The sequence below is a fragment of the Aythya ferina genome (assembly GCF_964211825.1).
Source record: "Aythya ferina genome assembly, chromosome: 15".
NCBI lineage: Eukaryota > Metazoa > Chordata > Aves > Anseriformes > Anatidae > Aythya > Aythya ferina.
This window is the reverse complement of record NC_140314.1, coordinates 7,982,175-8,006,494: the sequence shown is the minus strand read 5'-3', so window position 1 is coordinate 8,006,494 and position 24,320 is coordinate 7,982,175. Positions and strand designations below refer to the sequence as shown.

The 24,320-nt window shown below is 40.0% G+C and overlaps 1 protein-coding gene across 1 annotated transcript in view; it reads left to right on the top strand.

Moving 5' to 3' along the window:
• MOSMO (modulator of smoothened) overlaps positions 1-24,320 on the top strand; it is a 31,273-nt gene that overhangs the window by 826 nt on the left and 6,127 nt on the right. The window contains exon 2 of the mRNA XM_084536618.1: positions 17,904-18,116. Coding sequence (XP_084392744.1) covers positions 17,904-18,116 — 213 coding nt within the window. The remainder of the gene's footprint in view (positions 1-17,903; positions 18,117-24,320) is intronic.

The window sequence follows — 24,320 nt, the reverse complement described above, 5'->3', positions numbered from 1 at the left end:
TATTTAAAACGTTGGCAGCTAGAGACAGGTGACTGGGCATTCCCTCTGACCAGGCGTTCTTCATCTTTGTGACTTGCTTGACCAGCTTCTAGTTGCCTAGGACAGAACCTGGCTTTCCCTGCCTGGTCTGGAGAAGAGGAACGAGTCCCTTCCCTTCCCAAAGTTCGGCATTCAGGATCTCCCTAGATGCTTTCACTCCTCCCTATACCTAATTCTGGTGATCTTTCTGCCTATGGCTACATAAAGTAGTTGGTTCTTTCCTCTTACAGGTCCACCTAGCAGCAGTGCTGCAGCAAGGAGCCCTTCCTTAGGGGCCTAAAGTCAAATAAAATAATCATCATTTGAAATGTTTAAATACATCTGTCTTAAGTCATTCCTCTTGTTGATAGACCCTATGCAGTGTTGAAAATGTTGGATTCTCTCGGCCTGTACAGAAGTGAGATAATAAAAACTGTTTTGAAGGAATTGCTCATGGGGAGGAGAAAAAAGGTCTTCGGGGAGCTAAGTACAGGCCACTTATATATTTGTTAAAGAAAACTGTTTAATATCTACTCATAAAACAAAAATAGCTTCTTGATGTATTGTTCCCAGAAATCACTAATTCTGAGTCACTTGATGGATGATTACTTGAGAATCATGTGCCATTCCTATCCCATACTGCTTTTAGGGGTACAAAGAAGTTTTGGTTTTAATTAAGCTGGCAAACACAAAATCAGTAGGGATTTTTTTGAAGCACTTGACTTTTTAAATCATGTTTTGATGGACCTAAGACTGGCTCTTTTGATGTGTTTTGAAGCCAAACAAGCTGATGGCTTTTAAAAGTCACAGAGGAGAGCTAGCTGTCATATGACTGCTTCCTTAATGACCATTTTGTAGATTTTTATTGATGTGGGATTTGATGCCCTCTATCATGAGACTGCAGGTTAAAAGCAATGTAAATGTTTATTCCTGGTACTTAGAGCTTTGCAAATGAGCCTTCTGCCCAAACGGCAAAGCAAGGAAGTGCAGGGATGCCCATTGAATCAAGGACTTCCTGTAGTAAACACTGTAGTATTGATTTACGAGGGGAATGTTTCTGAGTGCCATTCAGTAGCCAGAGGCTGCTGTGAAGGAGGGCCCAGGAAGACGCTGCCCTGACCGTAAACCCTGTCGCAGCTGCTAGCGAGATCCAGGGACACTTAGCAGAATACCACACTTGAACTGCATTCAGTCCCTCCGACTTCCATCCGTACAGCTAAGTACTGTTTTGAAGCGTTGTGCTCTCAGCTGGTGAAAGAAACTATTTCTTTACTTAACCTCTGTATCCCTGGGTTCATCTCCTACGGGAATAATTCTAGAGTCTGCTTCTACAAGTCAGCCTAGTGCCAAGGAGAAAGGAGAGTAATGCTATCCTCGGAGTTCTGAAAGGCAGCGTGAAGCAGCCTGGGCTGCTCGGTACTGCAGCTCTTTGAGTGTTGCATGTAGCAGAGGTCTGGCAAATCCGGGCTGACAGCACTGCATCAGCTTGTTTGGAGCTGTTTACAGCCATTAAGATTGGAAACCTGGGCTTATGTCTCAGGTTAAAAAAAAAAAAAAAAAAAATCTACTCTGATTCAAATGCTAAACAGCATGTACATCTTACTCCAGTGGAAATACTGATTTTCTGCTTTAATACTTTTATGGTAAATCTAGATTAAGTATTTTGTTTTAAGGAGCCTATGTTATGCAGAGACCAGGGCTGATTTGTCTCCTAAATCTTACTCTTAAGAAAAAGCTTTGTAGTCAGTTGAAAAATGTTGTCTGTATAAATTCCTCTCCAGTGTTGTAATTATGAGGATTGAGTACAACTGAGAGCACTGAAGGTTTCAGATGCTTATCTATCGTTAGGCCAGAGAGGAAATACACCTTCCTGGATGTGTGTCCAAGCCTTCATTTGGTGCTCTTTCTCTATGTATTTTTGAAAGACTTGTTCCTTCAAGTGGCTTCAAGTATTTCTTTAAGATTGTAAAGGAAAGATGGAAATGAAATTTCAGAGTTCTCAGTGAGGTTTAGCACAGGCACAGAGTACTGACAACTCCCATGTGGAAACCTTGGTCTTCTTGCACAGGCATCCTTTTCTTGCTGACCTGATGCTCTGTGCAAGAAGTAAGGGCAGAGTTGGCTTTAAGTTAAGTCAGTGCCAAAACTCCCACTGATTTCAGTAGTAATTAATTTTGCTCTTGTATCTGTATACTTCAGCAATGAATTTCAAAAGCTGATAGTTTTATCTCCATATGTTCCCTTTTTGTGTGGGATGCTCTTTAATGATTTTGATATTTTGCCTTCAGTAGGGGAGGAAGGGGGATACAAGTTATTCTAGCATCAGCACTTGATCCCTTTATAGGTAAAAGGATATGAATAGCACGTATGGTTCAAGTTAGACATGTTAAAAGCTGTACATGTGGGGGGTTGATTTGAAATGCTTTTAAAATAGATCAAATAATTTGAAGGAATTTAATCAAACAAAATCCTCCTTCAGAAAGTTAAGCTATCCATTTGTTTATGTGACTTAGTCATCCCTTTCTGTGTAGCGTGATTGTGCATTTGATTCCAATTTATAGTACAAAATGTACCTTTGCTGTAGCAGTCATTAAATAAAACAGTGTCAGAATTTAAGGGTGCTAAATTCTGGTGGATGCTTCTAAAGCAAATACTTAAGTCCTGTAGTTTTCTGTAGCATGCTGGGTGGTAACAGTATGACAGTAAGTTGTGGCTTTCACTTGTCTCTGTTTCATTTACAAATGCTGACTTTCTGTGTATCTTCCAAAAATGTTCTGTGTAACTCTTGGTTTTGAATACTCGGTTGCGGTGTTATTTGTGAGGTATGAATCCAGAGTCAGCGGCATCCACGGAGCAAGCTATGCCCAATGGAAACTCCGCAGTTAATGAGGCATTAACTCGCTCCTCTTGTGCAGTAAGTGCTCTAACCCCATGTAGGAGATGATTGCCGTTCAGTGTTATTACACCACTTTTGATACCTCCTCCTGAGGAATTTCTCCCCACACTTCAAACAGTTGCTTTGTTGGGATCAGCTTATGAGGTATTGCAGGTGATATGACCTGGCAGTGATTTTCAGCTCCTGCTGGGCTTCAGATCAAACTGCTATGGAAATGTTTTTTCTCTAATTGGAGCTCTGGCTATGCATGAAACAAGCCCAAGGCCACATGAAGGTACTTGAGTCAACCGGTATTGCTAAATAAAGCATCAACAACTTAAAAAGGGTACAAACTTGAGTTCCAGCTGGTATCATTGTTCTAACAGCAGTTGTCTGCTGGAAAATGTAGCGATAAGATATTTAAAAATCAGTATGGCCCTTCAGGGTCTGTGCTGAGAACCTGGTAATGTGTCGTGCTGCTCTGTGGAGGAACTGTACCACAGAGCAATTACTGTGGTATGTGCTGAAGTAGATACTGCTTTGTTTTCTTTGATTTATGTGTAACTGACTTCTCAGAAGGGTTGTGGTGATCATCTGTTAAATACCTTGCAATATACTCAAGCCACAACATGCTTGTCCCATCTCTTAACAGAAAATGATGTGGCGTGATAGGACGTAATTCCTTGAAATGCCTTTTTTCTGATTCTTTTGCACCATACCACGCAGTCACTGTGACAAGTTATTTGCCCTTCACTGACTTGTTTGGGATGTGTACTGCAAATATGGAAGAATGCTCTGATGATACAGAGAATGAAGAGTTACATGCTGTCATGGCTTAGAAATAGGCAACTACTAAAAAGCAATCTGCAAAGCCGTTGTGAACATCAGAGGTGTTTGAAGTCAGGTTCTGGAATATAATTTCCAATAATACACTTGCCTTTAGGTGTCCCAGGCGTTAGTGCAGGAGGCAGAGGCGGAGAGGTGGTGCTCTGTGGTATGTTTCTGATCTGGGCAGCGAGGGAATCAGGACCTGCCATAAGATGTAGGCACTGCTACCAGTGCTTGCGGTTTAGCGATGCTGCCAGTGCCTCTAAAAACCACAAACAAAACCGAATAAGAACTGGTAAGGCCTGGTAAAGAATGTAGAAACCAAATGGTCTGAAGACAAGAGCAGCCTGATAGTAGATGTGCCTCCGCTGGGAGTGTGGTGCTGTCCTTAACATTTCCATTCCATGTCTCTAGATGTTTTTCAAGTGGATGTAAAAATCTGACAAAGCAGAGGGCTTGAATTGTGTTTGGGTTCTGCAACTGACCAAGCCTTAGGGCACGAGAAAAATTAATAGCAAGGCATTGTTGTAATGAATTAATGTTGTGCTTGCTCAACATTTAAACATATGGAACTGTTTTATGTGTAGGAAGAATCTCCTGAAAGAGAGCTGTGTCAGCCTGGTTATTTGAGCTTGCCAGGGCCGGGATGAAGAGATCTGGTTGGTTTTGTCCATGGAGGAACTGATGTTTTACATTTGCATTTTAACAAATACAAATTAACTCTGTCTGTTAGGTGAACGTTCTGTTTTCTCTGTAGTGTCTGAACATACAAAACCGTTAGTTTGTGTGTCACCAAATCCTGTGGAATTCCTCTAGTGCTGAAAAAAACATAATTTGTGGAGTGCAGATCTGGGAGCCAATAATGTGTATTTTCCTTTCAAATCTAGCAGCTGGCATGACTGACTTTGGATGTTGGAAAGTTGTCGTGGTAGTGCTGCAATTCTTTCCTCAGTAAAACTGAGGTGGTATTCTTTATCTCAGAAATGCCTGTGAGCACTATCAGCAAAGCTTTGACTCTTTTTGTACCACAAAATAAGGATTTAAAACTGTTTGAAATCTGAAAAATGGAATCCTGTTAAAGACTTAGGCTTATTAAAAACATTTGTATCATTTAGTTCCCAGCCAGCACTTAGATGCGAGTAGCATTATGTAAACTCAATTTGTACTTCTGCCAAAGCAAAGATCAGTAGGTCAAACTTCTAAGCCTGACCTACATTTTTTTAATACGTATCTCACAAGCTCAACTTTTTCCATTCTCTTTTTTTAATTGTCTTGAAATGAACTAGAGAGAACTAACTTTTCTTGCCTGATGTAGTATGGTATTTAGGATCTACACCTTATGCAGGAGTTCTTCTCCACCTGGATCTAGTATCCTTTTCCAGAATTTGTTGACATCTGCATATTTCAGAAAAAAATGTAACCAGAATAATTCATGGATAAGGAAGAGTATTAACCTTTGTGGAGGTTAAATGCTGCTTTCTGCTTTAGAATTAAATAGAAAATGGCATTTGTAGTATGGTGGAACAAATACGATATGGAGGCTGTTTTTAATTCTTGTACAAAGTAATATGGGAGTGGTAAATTATTACAAATTCATGGTTTATGAAACTTCAAATTTTAAAATAAATTTATTATTGCTTAATTAAAAGTTGTTATTGTAGTTTACAGTGCCTACAAATTTATTAATGGATATCATCTCTTTTTATTGGGAACTATATGTGGGGGAAAAAATTTCATAGAATCATAGAATATCCTGAGTTGGAAGGGACCCTTAAGGATCATCAAGTCCAACTCTTGACACCGCACAGGTCTACCCAAAAGTTCAGACCATGTGCCTAAGTTCACAGTCCAATCTCTTCTTAAATTCAGACAGGCTCGGTGCAGTGACCACTTCCCTGGGGAGCCTGTTCCAGTGTGCAACCACCCTCTCTGTGAAGAACCCCCTCCTGACGTCCAGCCTAAATTTCCCCTGCCTCAGCTTAACCCTGTTCCTGCGGGTCCTGTCACTAGTGTTAATGGAGAAAAGGTCTCCTGCCTCTTGACAACCCCTTACGAGGAAGTTGTAGACTGTGATGAGGTCTCCCCTCAGCCTCCTCTTCTCCAGGCTGAACAGGCCCAGTGACCTCAGCCGTTCCTCGTACGTCTTCCCCTCCAGGCCTTTCACCATCTTCGTGAAAGATCAATTTCAATGGTAACTTTGCTGCAGTCCCCTGTTGTGTGCTCCAGCTGCCCTTCTCAATCTCACTTCTCTTTCCCAAGCCTCTGACTGATGGAGATATACACAGATCAGAAAAAAAAATGGAGATATGGCCAAGAAGAGGATCTGTGCAGGGTACGTGCCTGTTTTAAGGAGAGGGAAAACGTGCTAGAGCATTTGGGTGGCAAAACACTTAAATTTATCTAATTCTGTATGAATTGATATGGAAATAAGCTGTAGGTTAGAGCCTTTCTGAAGGTGAAGTTCTTGGCTTCTTCCTATTTTATTGCATTATATTTCCTATTTATGCATTATCGTGTTTGTATATGTTTTTTAAATCTTGTAAGTAGGATTGATAGCAAGAGGTTGGGCGTTCTCAGGTACCTTAGGGAGCGTGGTCTGATGGTTTGTCTGCCAGGCAAGCTAATCAAATATGAAGCACTAGCACACTGAAACACTAGTCAGAGGTTCAGAATTTTAGAGCATCTAGAGTTGCTTCCTCTCTTCGAGCAAGACATAGTCGATTATGTCTACATCCTTGGGATGAACTGAAATGTTCCCTTGTGTTGGCATCTAAAGCTTCCCAGGGAGCTACTGCAATATTAGAGGCCATCATTTCCTATCTGTGCAATGCTGTGTGATAAGCAACAGCTGGCTGCTACCCAGGAGCCTCACCGTAGGTGCAGTTCTGTGCTGGAGTTCCCAAAGCACTTTGGGATTATTAAGGATGACAGTTTCTCAAGGTGTAATGGCTAATAATCCACTTAAGTTTAAATATTTTTCCAGTTGAATACATCTCACGTTATGCCTTGAACTTGACCACAAGCCATTCTTTGTGTGGATACTGGGGCGTTACATTAGTAGGGTTGAGCTGTCTCTGAGCTAGGTGTTTCCAAAAAAAACTAATCAGTTACGGTGTTCTTAGGCAGTAAAGTCAAGTTGTTTACCTTTGTAGTGCTCATCATTGAGTTGACTTCCCTGTTTATAGCTTTCTCATCCCTGTGTTTTCTGTTTTGTTGCTCTCCAGTCATTGCCCACGTTTTCTTCTTGCCTGGTTTCCTCTTCTCTTGCTGTGACTGCTTCCAGCTCTTGGCAGCCTGTGATACACAAGAAGTGTTGATTATTTTAAGAAAAAAAAAAAATGCAGAAATTTCAGTGGAAGCACTTGTAATGGAAACCAAATAACCAGCGTGGCCTTCGCTCCTGAGACGAAGCCAGTTCCCCTCCTGACAGTGTGTCAGAAGACCAGGGGTCTTTCATTCTCATCCATGACGCTGCAGGGCTCAGCTTTGCGCTTGGCTTAAACCAGTGGAGTGGCCATTGAGAAGTAGTGGCTTGTGGGAAGTGAACTGACAAAATCTGACATGCAAATTCAGTAAGAACTGAAAGATGTTTGTTTTCAAAATGGTGTTACACCAGCTGATGCTTACTGGCTATATCTACAGGTTGGAACCACAGTTATCCTCCTGGACTGCCATAAAGTTAGCTGTTCTGGTATGTCTTGGAAAGAAGCTGTTGCTGTTTTTGTGAAAATAAGCAGTGCCCTTTAACATGCAGGCTTCCTAAAAGAGGAAATCCAAGCTAGTTTTAAGTTTAACTTATTTCTAACCAATTTAATGCGTGCAGGAGCATGAGGCTTGCACGCTTGCAGTAAGATTTGTTCCTAAAGAATTTCTGAAAATCCTTCACAAGTAGCAAATAATGTTTTAGAGCAACAGAAGTGATACTACTGGAACATCGTACTGGATAGCTGGAACATCAATGATAATTTTAGTCTCCTACAAGGGATAATTTATAGATAGATAATCAGTAGGTTCTTCATAACCTTGCAGAACCTTGTGGCATAGGATTATACTTTAATGTTACAGCATAACTTAAAGTAATGTATGGATAGTCCCAAGAAACAGTGAGGCTTGAGAAGGGGAAAAATAGTACTGGGTGTCGTAAAAATATTATTTTATGAAAAAAGGAATAATCCCATTTTAGAAAGAGCCCCTCCAAAAAACTGGTCACCTTAGCAACTTTGTTAGAAAAACTAAATGACATTCTTGTTTTTACAGATTTGTGCACGTCTGTTTCTTAATTTAATTACTGTTGATGACAAAGAGTAGACTTGGGGACACTGTTTACTTATGACACTAGCTATGGATCTGGATTTGAAGCTTGCCTGCTCTCCTACCGCTATCATCCTGCTCCCCAGTCATGTAATTTAGTTGTATTTTAGGGAGTAGTTACGGGATCAGAATAACAAAGAATGGGACAAGCTGGTTGTCTAGTGTTCCTCAGAACTGCTTTGCTGTGAGAACATCAAAACAATTGTTTTGAGTCTAGGTTATTTTTACGCTTTTCTAACTGATGGCACACATGCTAATGTTATTTAGATATTTAAATGGAATGGTTTGCTTTCTGCAGTAATAATCTTTGTAAACATCTGAAGTGAGGTGGACTTTGATCTCCTTGATAGGCACAGCAAATGTACAAGGGGGAACAATTTTATCTGTAACTTTGTCAGTGTGAGCTTAATGTGTCAAACATGCAGCCTTTAATTGTGACATCCTTATTCCAAATGCAAGTGAAAACAATGGAAATAAGAGGTTGTCATGGACCTCAAGCTTCCTGAAAGCTGACTTTTGTACAGAAAGCAACTTGTTTGATTTGCAAATATTTTTTTAGCTTGCATCCCCAAAGCTTTTACTGTTCTGTTCAGTCTTCTCTGTACAGAATAGAAATATTCTAAATTGCAGCATTTAGAGCTACCTTTTTCATTTTTTCCAAAGCACACATAGCAACCAAATTTATTCCCATAGTCTGTGGTAGTGGAAGCATCAGCTCCAAAATTGCCACAGTGGAGGAATCTGATCGCTGTTCTTACACAGGAGAAAATGCACTGCAGCTTCTGCGCCTGTTAATACAAGGAGCTGTAGGCGTAGCATGCTGTGGGGGAAGAGAAGCCACAAGGGTGAAGGAAAACCTTTTTTTCCTTAGGTTGAATTCCATTCTGAAACTAATCATGCACCTAAATTCATATGTTAATGATGTAGTTCTTCACTGCAAAAACTCAGGTGGGAAGAAGCATGTTTCACTTTGTTTTTTAAACCCACACTTGTTACATGGTTTTAAAACTGAATTGAGATTGTGCAGGAAACCTGGAAAGATCGATTGGCCAAGGATTTCTAATGTGGCCTCAAAATCTTCAGTGGAATACTATTGGATTATTCAGCAATTACAAAAAGCACCCTGAAGCTTAATACATGAAAAAATGTGAAATAGGGGTGAAAAGGGTGAAGTAGAGTAAAAGCTAGAAGCAGTAGCTGCTCTTTTACAAACAGAAGTCTGTTGACACATGCCCAATGTAATCTGAACTAAATGCTCTGTGTGTTTGGTAAGATGAAGTTAATGATAAGGATAGAGCATTTCTTGCCTGCTTACATTGAATCTAAAATTAGAGAGGCTTCTGTTTCAGAATGGCAGCGTAACAACTGTATAAACATATGTGAGCAGATAGGCTTTTTGGAGCACAATATAATATCTGATTGCTTTTTAAGAGTAGTCCCACTTGTTCAGAAGGGACTGAGCCCTGCTGTTCAGAGGCTCACATTTTATCTCAGTCAAGTGCAAGGTGAACTGTTCAGAAGTAGTCTGTCTTCTCTTATCCTATCCAAGAAAGTCTCCAGGCTCTTCCAGTCTATATTTGTAGATGATGATCTGTGATAAGGGAAATTGTTATCACCACACAGACAACACGCGCGAATTGCCTAAATAATCCAGCCTTAAATTCAGCAGGTTTCTAAAAACAAGGACTTCCCATAGGAAAATGGATAAAGAAAAACATAACTTATGGGGTAAATCCTGCCTATGCTTCCTGCCTTCCTGTTCTCCACTGTTCTTAATGTTTCTGTTCTGATGGGAGCAATGAGGAAATGCCTAAATTTGAGAATTTTTACTACAAAATAAGCTTTTTTTTTATTTGCCAGAGAAGTTAAAGCTACCCTTTAAATTAGGAGTGCTTAAAATGTTTATCAGCTAGAAAACTGCTGGCTGTCCTTGAGGATAGATTGTATGGATTTAAGCTGTGTGTCAGTCTGTCTTTCAGCACGAGGCTTTACTTATAGAGAATAAATTCTACATTGGAGATGTTCTTCATTGGACCTGTAACCTCTGAGGAGCAGACACCTAAAATTTGCAAATAAGTTTCAACACTTCTCTTTTCACCTTACACTACGGGGAGGCTCGTCAGACCATGCAGGAGCCAGACCAGTGGGTGTTCTCAGAGCTTGTCTGACATGAGCTGAGATCAGCAGCAGCTATGGCTGACAGGAAAATGATCCTTTTTCCTCCCAGTTTTCACTTCTTAAAATGTGTGGTCTTGAGGGCAGGGCCAGAACTTGATTTTTCATCCTCCCCTTGGATGCCCTTGTCACAAGGCCAGTGAAATTGCTTTAGGTTGTGAACAGGAAGGTTGACAGATGTTCCTCCTTCTTGAATAAGGAAAGAGAGAACAATGGGGTGGTTTACTTGGTGTGATTTGGGGGTTGTGGTACATCTGGCCTGATCCACATGGACATCTGAGTCTGTGTAAGACACAAGGTCAGTGTAAGACACCAGTGTGGGAGGTGATCCCCTAGGAAGTGCTGACTGAGAATTCCTGTGCTGGCTGTGGTGCTGCCCCGTGGCTGATGCTGCTGTTACGGAGCCAGCCTGGCCACTGCCTGCTGCTGGCTCTTCTGAGTGCTGGCCGGCCTCGGGGAGCCCCCAGCTCAGCTGCCTGCCCGCGCCGCTTCAGAGGGCTCTGAGGAGGCTGGGTAGGACTGCGAGGCGTGCTGGAGGAGAGGGATTGGGTTCCAGGCCAAATATAACGCTGTTCAAAAGCACACACGCTCATCAGATGCTAAACGGCAGAACAGCTGTAGGTGTCACAGCTTCTGGCTTTCTCCTGAACATATGGCATGAAACTAGCAGAGCTGACTGGGAAGAACACTTAAATATTGGCACTGCCTTTGATCTCTTTTTTTTTTTTTTTTTTTTTTTTTTTTTTTTTTTTTTGGCACAATTTTGTCAAATTTGAGTAGCTCTATTTTGGTTGGGGGAAGACTGAAAATAGCTATAGATTCATTTTATTTTTTTATTTTTAAGTTAAAACCTTAAGCTTTTTGTTGATTTGTTTTAAAACGAAGCAAGATCTTTTTGCCAGGCCCTTGCCACTTGAAAAACTAAAGATTCCAGTCCTCCCTGACAACACTGTCCTATTGTGCAAATGCTTATAGTGTCAGAAAACAACCAGAAGGATGCAACTTATTAGAGATCCTGTTTACCGACATTTAATTAATGCTGCATTCCGAAGTAGCAAAGAATACCTTTGGCGTGGGCAGATTTCTTGGCTCTGATATGTGAGAATGCACAGAGCTTTTGTTATGTCCTCAGGAGAGTTGTTCCTGTGTTGTTGCCTGAGGATAACTCTTTCAATGTGTGGTGGTCCATCTCGTTGTTGGTTTTTTTCTTTTTTTTCTTTTTAAACTAAATAATAAAAAAATGCCTGGCACTGAAAGCCTTGTATGTTGGAATTCAGAAATAAACTTATGGCTTATTAGTCCAAATGTCTGCAATTTAAACACCACTTACAACTCCTATATCATAATGATTTTCATCTGCAGTAATAAACTTCTCTACTTCTACTAAGTCATAAGGATCTTTCCCAATATATGGCCCCTATTTTTTTTCTCTCTGGGGGTGGTGGGAGGGAGGGAAAAGGCTGCTTTTTGTGGAAGGGGGATTTGGTTTGAATTAGGCATCATACAAATACTGAATTGAAAACTTCTGAGACAATTCAGGCACCAGATGGTCTTCAGCAGCGAGGCTGCTTGATAAACCATGACCCTTTAACGTTGACTAGATTTTTAAAATGAGAATTCTTCTGTTTAAAAGCCATTAAGCTTTGGATTTCTAAAGAATGTCAAAAATGGTACCTAATAAGTTAAGTTGTCTGGGTATTGGATTGTTAAATAGAATTCAATTAATAGGTTCATCATAGCTAGTAAACTGTTTGAAGCTAGGGAAGCTACCTCATCTATTATTGCCAATATGAGTGTTTTTTCACAAGAGAGCCACTTAGTTTCTGACAAAGGAACACCTTTTGTATCTCTAGTGCAAGAAGAAGAATAGCGCGTTTCAAAGTTGGTTTGAGAAGTAAAGAACATTCTGAGTTCTGAGAAGGGGATAAATGGAGTAGAAGAGAAATAGCAGCTTATATAACGTACCTTGCAATGTTGACTTGCTCTTAAAAGATTCAGTCTAGGTATAGCAAGGACTTTGCAAGTAAATCTAGGTCCTTATCAAAACTGATTTTTCAACATTGTAAAAAAATACTTGTTAGATGTGGGTTTTGAACCAATAAATATCTACGGGACATATCAAATGACCAGAAGCAAGGTCAAATGATAAAATAATACTGGTCTGCTTCAAAGTGATAAACTCTTAAAACTTTTCTTCCAGGGTTACTATAACTGTTAGGTAATTCAAGAGACAGAGTCAAAAACCTAAGATCTGGCATACAAAGTACAGGAATGATAACTCATAATCCATTTTGTTTTGCGTTCCTCTGTATTCTGTGCCTTTGCAGTTAATCCTCTGTTGTTCTTTTAACGCTTTCTCTAAATCATCCTTTAACATTCATAAATCTTATTTTAGTGAGTCAGAACTTGGTTGCCTTTTATCTACTAACTGAACAACACAGTGGATCATCTGCAGTAAAAGAATCAATCTGTCATACCACATTGTGAATACAGGACTTGCATGGTAACCTTGAAGTTATTTTAGTGGTGTAAGTGCCAAACAGCATCTCTTCAAACTATGCCCCATCCCTCACAAAAGAAGTAATTATTTATGTTGGAACAGTAGCAGATGTGGTTTTCTCATACTTGATTGGAAATTGGCATTTGATCCTATCTTAAATTCTTATATTTGATCCTTTTACAGTAGTCTTTATATTTATCTAGGTAATCCAGATATTATTGTCCTACAACACTGGCTTAAGCGAAGAAGTGTAGAAAAAGGTGTTATTCCATTTAGAGTTACTTAGCTGCAGTTAATCATGTGTGTACAGTAATTTACAAATGCTCCAATGTGACAATTTCCATTGCGGGAAAATGATTTTGGTATGTAAGACTGGGAAACATCCCACTTAAAAAAAAAAATAAAAAATGCAGAGTTCTTTTAATTACTTGGGGGGGAAAAGAAATCTTCTTGGAAACACTTCCTCCTTGTTTGCTGTTATGGGCAGTTGTGTTGGAACCATTCTTACCTTATTTTGTTGTTTGTTCCTCTCAGGAATTCCTCGGCTATGCTTCGCTCACTTTGAAAACGTTCTCCTGTCAGAGAGGCTTGGTTGCAGGCAAGGAGCAGCAGACATGTTAAAGGCAAGATGGCCAAAGTCAACTTGATGGTTAACCTGAACTTGATACAGGGAATTAGTTTGTGATGAACAAATCACTGCATTCTCTTTAGACTTTTCAAGTTTCTGCTTGGATCAAGTAGTGAGCTGTGTCTGTGCCTAGACAGCTGCAGTCTGTTCCTCCTCTTAAATGGACCTGGCCCCTTTTCCATTCGAGTTTATTAATTGGACAGAACTTAGAAACTTTCCAAGAATAATCTCATTTCCTCCTGTCCCTGTCTGTGGCCCAGTTAAGTTGCAGGAAACGGCTTAACTGAGCTGCCCTTATTTTACATGTCATTGTCTGGCATGTGACTGTTACCTAACCAGCAGCTATGAATGTTTTAGTGTGCCCAAATAACATAGCTCCGTGTACTGTGCTCATTACTAAAACATAAAACTTTTCAGTGTCCTTGCCACATTGGCAGTGCTCTAAGATTTACATCACCAGTGGCTCATTAGGAGCCCTGTAAACTATGTTCTTTGCTTAGCAAAGATGATATAACAAATCTCCTGTACACTAAAAAGAAGTTTGAGAAGAAATTGTCAGGCAGACACAACTGGGGTTTCTGGCAGAAGCACTCCATCTCATCAGGACTGCAAAGGAGGGAGTGCAGGTGGGTGGGCTGTTTTGGAGCAATTGACTGTTTTAACTTCCTCAGTAGGCATATTGGTCCATAATATTAATTTAATGTTAGTAATAAGCATGTTGCTTGGGATGTGGTTAATATATGGAAGGTAAAAGTGAGGAATCTGTTGTCAGGGAATATAGAAGGTTGCAGATACATTTAAACCCAAGGAATAGCGTTTTCTCTAAAACAAGGGGAAAGTGTTTGCAAGTGAGGGAAGTGCAGAGGACAGGCAGGTATCCCAAGCTTTATGAGGAAAAGCAGATCTGAGGATTTGTGCTTTGTATATTCGTGTGACAGTGTAGCTGCTGAGCTCTGACTTTGCAATGTTTGAGCCACATCTTGTTCACTGCATCATGCTTTTATCATATTAATTGCTTCTTGTGCCACAGTTAGCTCTGCAGGGCACTGGCATCTCTGCTGTGTCCATGTGGCATGCTTGATCCTGCACATTCTGGCAATCAAATAATAGATGAACAGCAAACATCTGAACAGCTGTTCTTATGCCCCTGCTTTCCAGCCGTGGTTTCGCTGTGCCACTGTTAATAATTCAGAAGTAATGGAGAGGTGGGGGAGTGAAAGGGCTGCAGCAATCTTTGTTTCTCTCCGCAGTGTGTGCTTCCTCCTTGGTGGCTCTGTAGTTACCACGGAAACAGGAGAGGGATGGCACAGCACCGGCAGGGCTGGCGTGGGACTCGTGGGTCTGCTCAGTGCAGCGGCACATCTGCACAAATGGGAAAGCCTAGGGCTCGCCTGCCCTTGGTGGGGTGCCTTCTCCCTCCCTCTGTCTCTCTATGGTTTTGTGAAACTTAATTATAAAATAGATGATGCTCCCAAATCTTAGTGCATTTGTTAAATAGCCTTTTTATTAGTGATCCTGCTAAAAGAAAAAAAAGGCAGTGTCAGAATAAGCATTACTGGAGGAATGAGGTAAGGTAGTGTGGGAATGTGATCATGAAATCTCTCAGTGGTAAAATGTGGAGTCCTGGTTATAATCAGACTCACTATTGGAAGAAGGTTTCACATGCTTGAAATGCCCTGGTACTTTACCCTGGTGCTTTAGGGAATAGATTTACTGGAAAAGACTAAGGACCACTTCACATACATTTGCTCATCCTTTGCTTTGATCAAGGCCGAGCCTCATTTTTAGTAACTCTGAGTGCATGTACTGATCATTCCTTGCACTGGCTGTACTGAGTTGCACAGTGCCAGACTGGGAGGCTATGGAGGGGGAGGACGTGAGGGGAGGGGACCAGCCCTCTGCATCCCCATGCTGTCCTAGCTCACGGCAGGCCTGGGGCTTTGGAGGGTGGGCAGGTGTGCTAACTCTGCTGCACGTGTTTTAGGGCTGTAGAGTGTATCTGTTTAAGCTGCCTTATCTACTAGCATTACCTCTGCTGTTTGTTTTACTGCTGCATTTGGTGCTTAGATTTTCAGCAGTTATGTTGGCATTATTCTGAAGGAATGACTAAAAGCCCCTTTTTCCTAGGGATAAGAGTGGAACTTGATGACCGGCTTGAGACAGACTATTGGGCTGTTCTATAACTGTGGGCAGGAGGAGACTGTCCAATTCAGTATCTCTGTCCCTACTTTCAGTGGTAAATCAGATAAGGGTAACCAAGATTTTCTATACCTAGATGTATCATTGGAAGCTGCCTAGCAACTGTCTGCTTGCTGGCTTTAGAGCAGGACCTACATAATCAAATACCACGTAAACCCACTCTTCTGTAGAGTTCTATGGCAAGTAAATACTCCTTTTGCACACCAAAAAGAAGTCTTATTTATGGAATCAAATTTTATGTCTGTGTAGGTATGAATACACCCAGCAGAGTAATCCTGTCTGGCTTGCATGAGGTTTTGTGGCCTCAAGTGCTGATTCATTCTGTACCTGCTCTTCTTTTGAAATCTGCATTCAACAGGAGATCTGTCACTGGGACCAAGCTATGAAGTTTAACTTCCTGCTGCCTCAGTTTATGTGAGATATCCTGGTATTGTGAACTTAATCTGGAACTTGAAATTTATGAGTGAGATTGTTTCTCCTAGTTACTTTTATGGAACCTTTAGAAATAGTTCACAAACCTTTTCTTATCCTCATTTGACCTCCAAAGAGTCTGTAGGCTTAGGGTTCAAAGCCCTAGTGCTGTTGCTTTTGTCAAAGTTAAAAATGTGCTCAATTATTGTCCATGAATTCAGGAAATATCTGAGTGCATGATGTAATTTTCACACTTTTAAAAGTTATACTTCAGTTTAGACAGAACTGACTTTTGCTATAAAGGCAGCAAAATTGTTGTTAAGTCCTATTCTTGCAGAGCGATTGGGATTAGTTTATTGTTCTGTCAGGCTGCAGTGAATAGCCTCTTTATCCCCAAGCTACTTAGTGTTTTATATGAGGTTCTGCAATACGTGTGTGTTTCAGGGAGCTTGACTATCAAGGACACATGCACATCTCCCTTCTGTCCTGGCAGCTGATGTAAAATGAAAACATTGCAGGCAGCACAAAAGCAACTGAGAAGCACTGCATGCAGAACTGTAGTGTATAGGCATGTGGGCTGTGCAAGTCTGCTTGTATAATTCTGGCTGAGTTCTGTTTAATCCCGGTGTGCAGCCATGGTGTGATTGCTGTATATCTGGAGTAGAAAATGCCAGTTTTGCAGTAGTGGGTTTTGTAATTGATGCATTTTTAAGGATTTTACTCAAACTTTTACTCAAGTTGAAAATACATCTCTGAATCTTCCAGTGAATCTTTCATTTTTTCTGAGTTGCACTCTTTATTTTAAGTAAATAATGTTATAGTTGGCCTGTTTAAAATAATTTGTGGAGGAAGATGTTGACTCTAATGCTATCCATTGATGACTTTGTTTTAGATAAAGAACAATTGTGATTATTTAAGGACGTAGATCAGAAGAAGAGAAATTGTGAAGAATTGAGAAATATAGGACTTAAGTGATACAGGAAGAAATAGATTTTAACATTACATGTTAACGTTGCATTAAAATTTTCCAGGTAAAGAACTTCAGTATTAAAGCTTACTAAAAGCTGCTTTATGTATGAGTCTCAGATGCACTGAAATAGATATTAAATCAGATTTACTTGGATCTAATTGAAAACATCTGATTTTCTGTCACTTACAGAATTCTGCTTGTTGTGATATGTCTTAGGCTCAGCCTGTTTGTTGCATTGCAGTTTGCTACTGCAAACTGCATTTTGTTACTGCAAACAGTTGATGGCAATTTTAAAATGATTTGATTGTTTTTTTTCCTCTGGTAGACTGTGACAAAACAATATGGTTCCTGTACCAGCCTTGTTCTCTTCCTAGGATCTCTTTGGCTAGTAGTATAGATATCCCAGGTGGTGTGTGTTGTAACTCTTGTTAGCTGACAAAATAATTGACCTAAGTCAATTGACTCTTAGACAGTTATTGTCAATAAGTGGATTATTTGGGAAACATTCTTAAAATCTTCATATGAACTAAATGGAGATTCTACAGCAAGACTTTGAGGATTAAAGCTGTGTTTACAGATGAGAGAAAAAGACATTAGACCAAGACTTGTTAGGGGCCTGCATCCTGTTTTATCAGATTATAAAAGTATTTTTTCTTCCAAAGATGAGTGAGAGTCCCCTCTACAACTCCAATACCATTTTAGCTGATAGTGGTAGGCTTCATAGGACTGCTTTATCCCTTTGATTAGACCTCGACTGCCACTCAAGAACCAGCTTGTATAGCCTGTAGCCATCTCACTTCAATTTGTGCAAAGGTTTGATGAAAGAACATGAAGATAGATGTCCCTCCTATCCTCTGTCTTTGAAAGACTTACTAAGGCTCATCAAAGAATCCCTTATACCTAGACAAATCTGAGATTCAGTTTGCAGCTGAGCGCCCCTCAGAGAGGATTTTGAAAGTTTACTTGCCTCTCTGCTATGTATTTTCAGGTGCTCTCACAGTTGGCCTTGTGCGACAGTGTCAAACCATCCATGGACGTGACAGGACCTGTATTCCTCCACGGCTGCCTCCTGAGTGGGTCACTACGTTATTTTTCATCATTATGGGAATCATTTCACTAACTGTCACATGTGGTTTGCTGGTGGCTTCCCACTGGCGAAGAGAAGCTACTAAATATGCCCGCTGGATAGCTTTCACTGGAAGTAAGTGACCTCAACTACACAGTTGACCTGTACACAGGATAAACTGGTGGAGTCTAAAATAATACTGTTGTCAGGGAAAAATGTGTAGGGCTCCTACTATATAAAATGTTCTTTCTCTTCAAATACCACATCTGAGAGAAAAAAGAAATTCTTCAAAAATTGAGGGATTGATAACTGAGAGGGATTAATCACCTGTTGGCCCAAGGTGAGAGTATAGGAAGTCATTGCATTCCCTGATCCCTTTACCTTCCTTGAGGAGTGCCGTTAATTGGCTGAAGAGAATGAGCAGAGATGGAAGAGGACAGTCCCAGATTGTGTCTTCCCCATGCCCTTATCTCCAGTCTTACTCCTAGCAAAATGGAATGACTGGAAATTCCTTCCCCTAGGTAGAGGAAGCAGTTGATGCATCTAAGACTTACTACAGTTTGAAATCCATCCCTATTTCAGGTGTCTCATGTCTCATGAATACCTCATTCAGGGTTGATGCTGGTTCAGTCCTGCTTGATGCTCACAACGGGTTTTTTATTTGGAATATCTGCATCCTAATTGGCTATGCAGGAGGGTTGCCCACTGCAGAGCATCTGCTGTGCTTCACAGCACTGAGACTTTTGCTTCCTGTGACCTGCAGCAGTGCTTTAGCAGAGGGACTAGTACCAGTGTTTTTCTGCCTCCCTTGGTTCTGCTCTGCACAAGTACGGGCATAATAAAGTACTGGCTGAGCCTCCTCTAGCAGCCCTGTGTTTCTGCATGGGGAAACATGCTGTGGCTCCTTCATTGCAAATGAAAAATAGTTATAACGAGTAAGGGGAGTAACTTTCAAACTTCCTTTTCTTGGTGTGTGTTACAGGCTTATGCCAACTGTGAAATGATGCCTTAATGGTGGGGATGACAGCATGAAAAAACTCGAAACCTGAGGGCTTTTAAATTGACTTGAATTATGACATACCACTAAAGGTAGTGTGAACACTAACTAGAAGATGCAAGTTTGTGGTTTACACAGACATAAATAAGGTTTAATGGAACTCTATGACATCTAATATGAATGAGATTGAAGTTTGTTTGGGGGAGGGAATAATGTAAAAAAGCACTGAGCTTCAACAGAGGCACTTTGCTGAGGCACTTGTACAATCAAAGCCATCCTTCTGACAACTTTGCTACATAGCATATTAAATTGGTAGTGCAGCTTTTGCAGACAGTGGAGCTGTTGAAATGCTGTATTCATTGTGATTGACTTCTATTTTCAAGTGAATGACTAAAATAGACATGAGTATTACTGAATATTAAATCCCAACTTCCAGTTGTCATTGTATATCTATACATATTTCATGTGCATCTGATGTATGCAGGGAGGGTTTGAGCTCAGAATGCTATGTAAGATTAGAATGCTTACAGTGAGCTGAAGTCAAAGCTTGTTTTATGGTGTTTTTTTTAGTACTATGTGTTTATTTACTGAGGTTTTTTCTTTAAATTACAACATGCATTTTGGGGTTTACATATTTTAGTGTTTTAAAATATCTCCATTAATCCAAATCTTGCATCTTTAGCTTTCTATAACTTTGCATGGTTCAGCTGAAAATTCTGGTAACCTAAAGCTCTTTTTTTCTGTAGATTCCTTTGGGCTTGCAACTGGTCCATTATTAAGGTCTAAATATAGAAGGGTCTGCACTTGCCTTTGTTAGGAGATGTTTAATAATGAAGCATATTAACTTTTTTCTCTTGCAACTCAGAATTTCTTATGATTCTATTAAGATCTGATTGTGTTGCTGAAATTCAACATCTTTGATATTCATCTCCAATACGTATGACTCTGTGACCTTTCTGTTCCTGTTAACAATGATGATGGGAAATTGTATTGCTTGACTCACTTGTAATAAAAGTCACTTTGGGAAAAGAAGTGAATGGAAGGCAGAGTTCTTTACTTTCCAGGAGGTAGATGAGAACAAATTCTCTCGTTCATTGAACGGCAACACAAATTAGTAATCTATATGTAGATTGGTATTAGGCGACATGTGGAATTAACTTGGACTACAATGAACAGGTCCTTCCTGTGAAGTGCCAGAGTACCGTGTTATGAAAAGATGGGTAACTCATTAGAAGGGGATAGAGAAAACTTCATAATTGTATTACATATCTTCTGCAGGTGATTTCAAGACTCCACAGCACAGGCAACTAGCAGATATTGTTCTTGCAGAGCTTTCTAAATGTGACAGAGTATGTGATGTCCTAGGTGGCAGCAAAGTTTGCTAGGGTTGCTAAAGGCCACCCGGGGACTGGCAGCTCTGTTCCCTTCAAATGCAAGGGGGGTCTAAATTAAATCATGTAACAGCAGAGGAATCCTTTTGTTCAGCCGTTTCCTTGCAACTCTGCCAGTAGCAAGGAGGGTCTGGTAAGAGGTCAGTCTTGCCCGGTTCATGCTGGAATTTGACCCTGATGGGTTGAGTCCGTTTGTTTCCAGATCCAGTGTAAATACCCTTCTGTCCAAGGGGGTGGAATGCTATCCAGAGAAGTGATGAGAGTCTCACTCTTATTCCTGGATAACTATCTGAAATATCCTCTCGTTTTGAGGAAGAGAATGAAGATCTCCCTTGCAGAAGAGAAAAGTCTTGGAAGCTCAGCTCCCTGTAGCTGTTTAACAACATTGTGCAGGGAAAGAGAAGCTTCCTGATTTCTTTGTTTTGATTTTGTGATAATCATGTGAAAGACCCTAAGGGACTGTTTAATGTTTTTCTCAACTGATAGAAGTCTGTAGAGCAAACTGGTGCAAACATCCTCAGCGCTTCATTCCTTTGCTCACTTTACAGAGCACAGTATGATAATTCAGGGAAGAAGAGTCCAGGTCATAAACTAGTGCTGGTTGCTTGGCATGCCTATACCAACCCCTTCAAAGAGAAGTAAAGGTAGGATAGAGTTTTTCTGCTACAACTAAAAGATTAAGATAGTATTAGATGGATTTTTGGACATTGTTTTGGATTGTGGTGACTTTATCCAGGCTGTCGGTATCACCTTTTATTGCAGTCTGATTTTCATTTTCATGTTTTACCCAGGTTATGGCTGTAGATGGGATCTACAGGTTCTTGGGTGACCCATCACACACATCCCTCTGTATTCAGCAGTTTGTTGGCACTACCAATTATGTTAGAGAAACCTGCTTGCTTTTGTTGTTGTATCCAGCAAAGGTTACAGGAGGAGTAGCTCTCATGAAGTAAGAATCAGAACCTTTTTCCTCAGCAAAAACCTGTGTCTCTCCTTGATGTCTTAATCATATTGAGAAATTAGGCTTGGAGAAAAATTAAACATATTATGTACCTTATCTTTACTGGAATTTTTGCTTATAGTCTTGTCATCTTGGATAACACGCTTTTCAATAGTGCATCTACTAAATATGAATTATTGCCAAGTGATCTTGTCTGCCTTAGCTAAGGGACATGTGAAGGACCAAATTTTAATTTTTATTTCATGTGTATGCTTTCCTGTATACACTTTTAAAGGGATGCACCTGAGAGTATTTGCTAGCACAGCATTTGCATCCTTCCTCAGCCATTGGTGACTTTACTATGTAGAAACTTGTCTTTCAGGCTTCTCTGCAAACTGTCTACGCATACAGAAGAGAGATTTCAGTCTTCCAAATCGTGCTGCACACTTGACAAAAGTCTTCTAAAGGCAAATGCAAAAGTTTTCCTATGCTTCCTGTAGAGAAGATTCTTTCAAAAATCATAGTATTCCTACTGATGTGATAGGTATTGTCACCCTGGGCGTGGACACTGTCAAAACTATTGTTTTTCTGAGTCCCATTAGCTGTAGTGCTGAATTCACACAATGTAATGAAGAGTAGATTCCTTCTTGGTGTTCATTTCTGTACTGCCCAGGTTTCTGTGTGCTTCTTCAATAAAAGAGGAGTTGCAGACACACAGCTGTGCCTCATCTGTTGATGGCAACCAAAGATCTGTCAGCTATTCATTGCATGGTATTGTTTACTTTTTGCTCAAGTGTGAGCTAACTGTTACCATCCCAGCTTCTGTACTGCTTCATCACTAATTTTGCCCTGTGACAGGGAGGCATAAGTTGGTAGCAGGCAAGAAACCTGGCTTTGGTATTGTTCTATGTATCTCTGAACCTACTCCTTTCTTGCTAGTCCTACTTCAAATTAATCTAAATCCCTTTCCTTTACAGGTCATTATGCCATCTTCTGTTTTAGAAGATAGGATGTGGCGAACCTATGGTAAATCCTTAAAGCTGTAATTCTTGTGGTCCTTGGGACAGATACTGTTAAGATCTATAATTAGGAACTATATCCAGAGCTTATCCTCTGTGGAGGCCACGTATGTGGTATTCTGTATATTATAACAATCTGGGATGTTGCAGGAATTCGTAGAATAGCCTACAAGGTCTGTTTACATCTTAAACAAATTCAGGTCTCTACCATCTGCTACAGTTAGAAAAGGAACTAATTCTGTTACCACCACTGAAGTGTAGGTGCTTCTCTGAGATATATCACAGGAAGAGATGCTGAATAGAAAATCATAATTTACCTTTTTTTTTTTTCCTAGCATTTACAAGAGAGTCTGTTACTGATTTGTATTAGGATTTAAATGTTCATAAGCGTAACAGACTTGATTTGTGGAACACAAGTAGAAACACAGTAGGACAATCATATTCTTAACTAGTATTAGCTATCTTGCAAATACTTGTTCCTGGTGTTTGAGTGAATAAAGGGCTTCTTGGGTTACAAAGGATTTGTACCAGCTTCTGCTTTCTATGTTATGCATCTCCAAATAGACAAGCAGGTAGTACCATACTCCCCTAAAGACTAGACCATATCCTTTTTCTTCTTTCAATACACTTTATCTTGGATTCTTTGAAGTTACTGTCACTGGATGCTGAAAACAATTTCAAGCTTAAGAATTAAAGGATCTAGACTTTTTTTGACAGACAACATTCAGAAGCAGACTAGAAATTGTGTTCTGTTACCTAAATATTTTTGTTAATACCAACTGTAATGATTGTGTCTTTCTGCGAACTTTCCCTGAAATCGTAAGTACGTACTCCTGAGGAAGAAGTTCTTTATGGGTTGCTGGAGATTTTGCTGGAAATTCGCTGAACTGATACGACCAGATGTGGAAAGCTGTGTTTTGTGTCACAGCTCTAGCCAGCAATTCTCATTCTAGAACAATATACGCTAAGTTAACTCAGTGCTTCCTTTGTTGGATTTTGTCTTTTTAATTAAGTAATCATGCATCTTAATATGTCATTTTTTTGAGATGATAACTTAGATTTCCTTATCTGACAAACTTTGAAATCTGTTTTTCAGTAGATTAAAAATTCTTAGACCACGCTAAGGAAAATTGCTTGGAAACCCTCACAGCGGAACATGTGTGCTGTTATTTGGAAAAAAAAAAAGACTGCTGGTTACTTCTGTAACAAACATTTGAAGCGTGTATGTAAATTAGCATTCTTCTCAGTCTGCGTTTGCAGAATTTATTTTTTCTCCTCTTGCAAACTGAGGGAGGGTTGAGGTACCTGCCTATGTTATCGTCCCACAAGAACATGAGATACTGGGCAAATTTTTGGCTTGCCAGTAACAGATCTCAGACCTAGGAGTGAGTGCTTGTGGGTGCAGGTATGTACAATGTACCTCAAATAAAATTGGTCAGTAGAGGAGAGAATAAAGATACATTCTTCAGCCTTATCCATGAGGCCAGCAGAACTTTTCCAGCTATGTAGTTCTTGAAAGCAATAAAGGGGATTTAATCCTGGAAGTGGAGGTGGTTGTGTCAGAGTCATAAAGCTATTTCCTATAAGCGCATTTTTGTTAAAAATGCAATAGAAATTTGGTAAATAACTGGAATGCTCCTCAGGGACAAACTGGATGTAATAGAAAACATGCTGAGTTATGATAATGTGACTCATCCTCAGAGTATTGTTGAAACTGTTACTAATTATGTGTTGCGTTAATAAGTATGCATTATTGACCACTGTTTTCTGGACCACTTACATACAGAGCTCTTCTGTGCTTACACAGATCTGCTCAGGAAACATATACCTGATCTTTCTCTCGTCAGATGGACCATTTACTGGTTAAGATACAATTAAAAAAGAGGAAACAATCTTCTAAGGATTTGATTATGTGGACCAATAAAATAGATAAATACTTTTAGATTAATGTTTAAAGTGTGTGATGTTTAATGTCTGGTTTCTGTGTTTTGT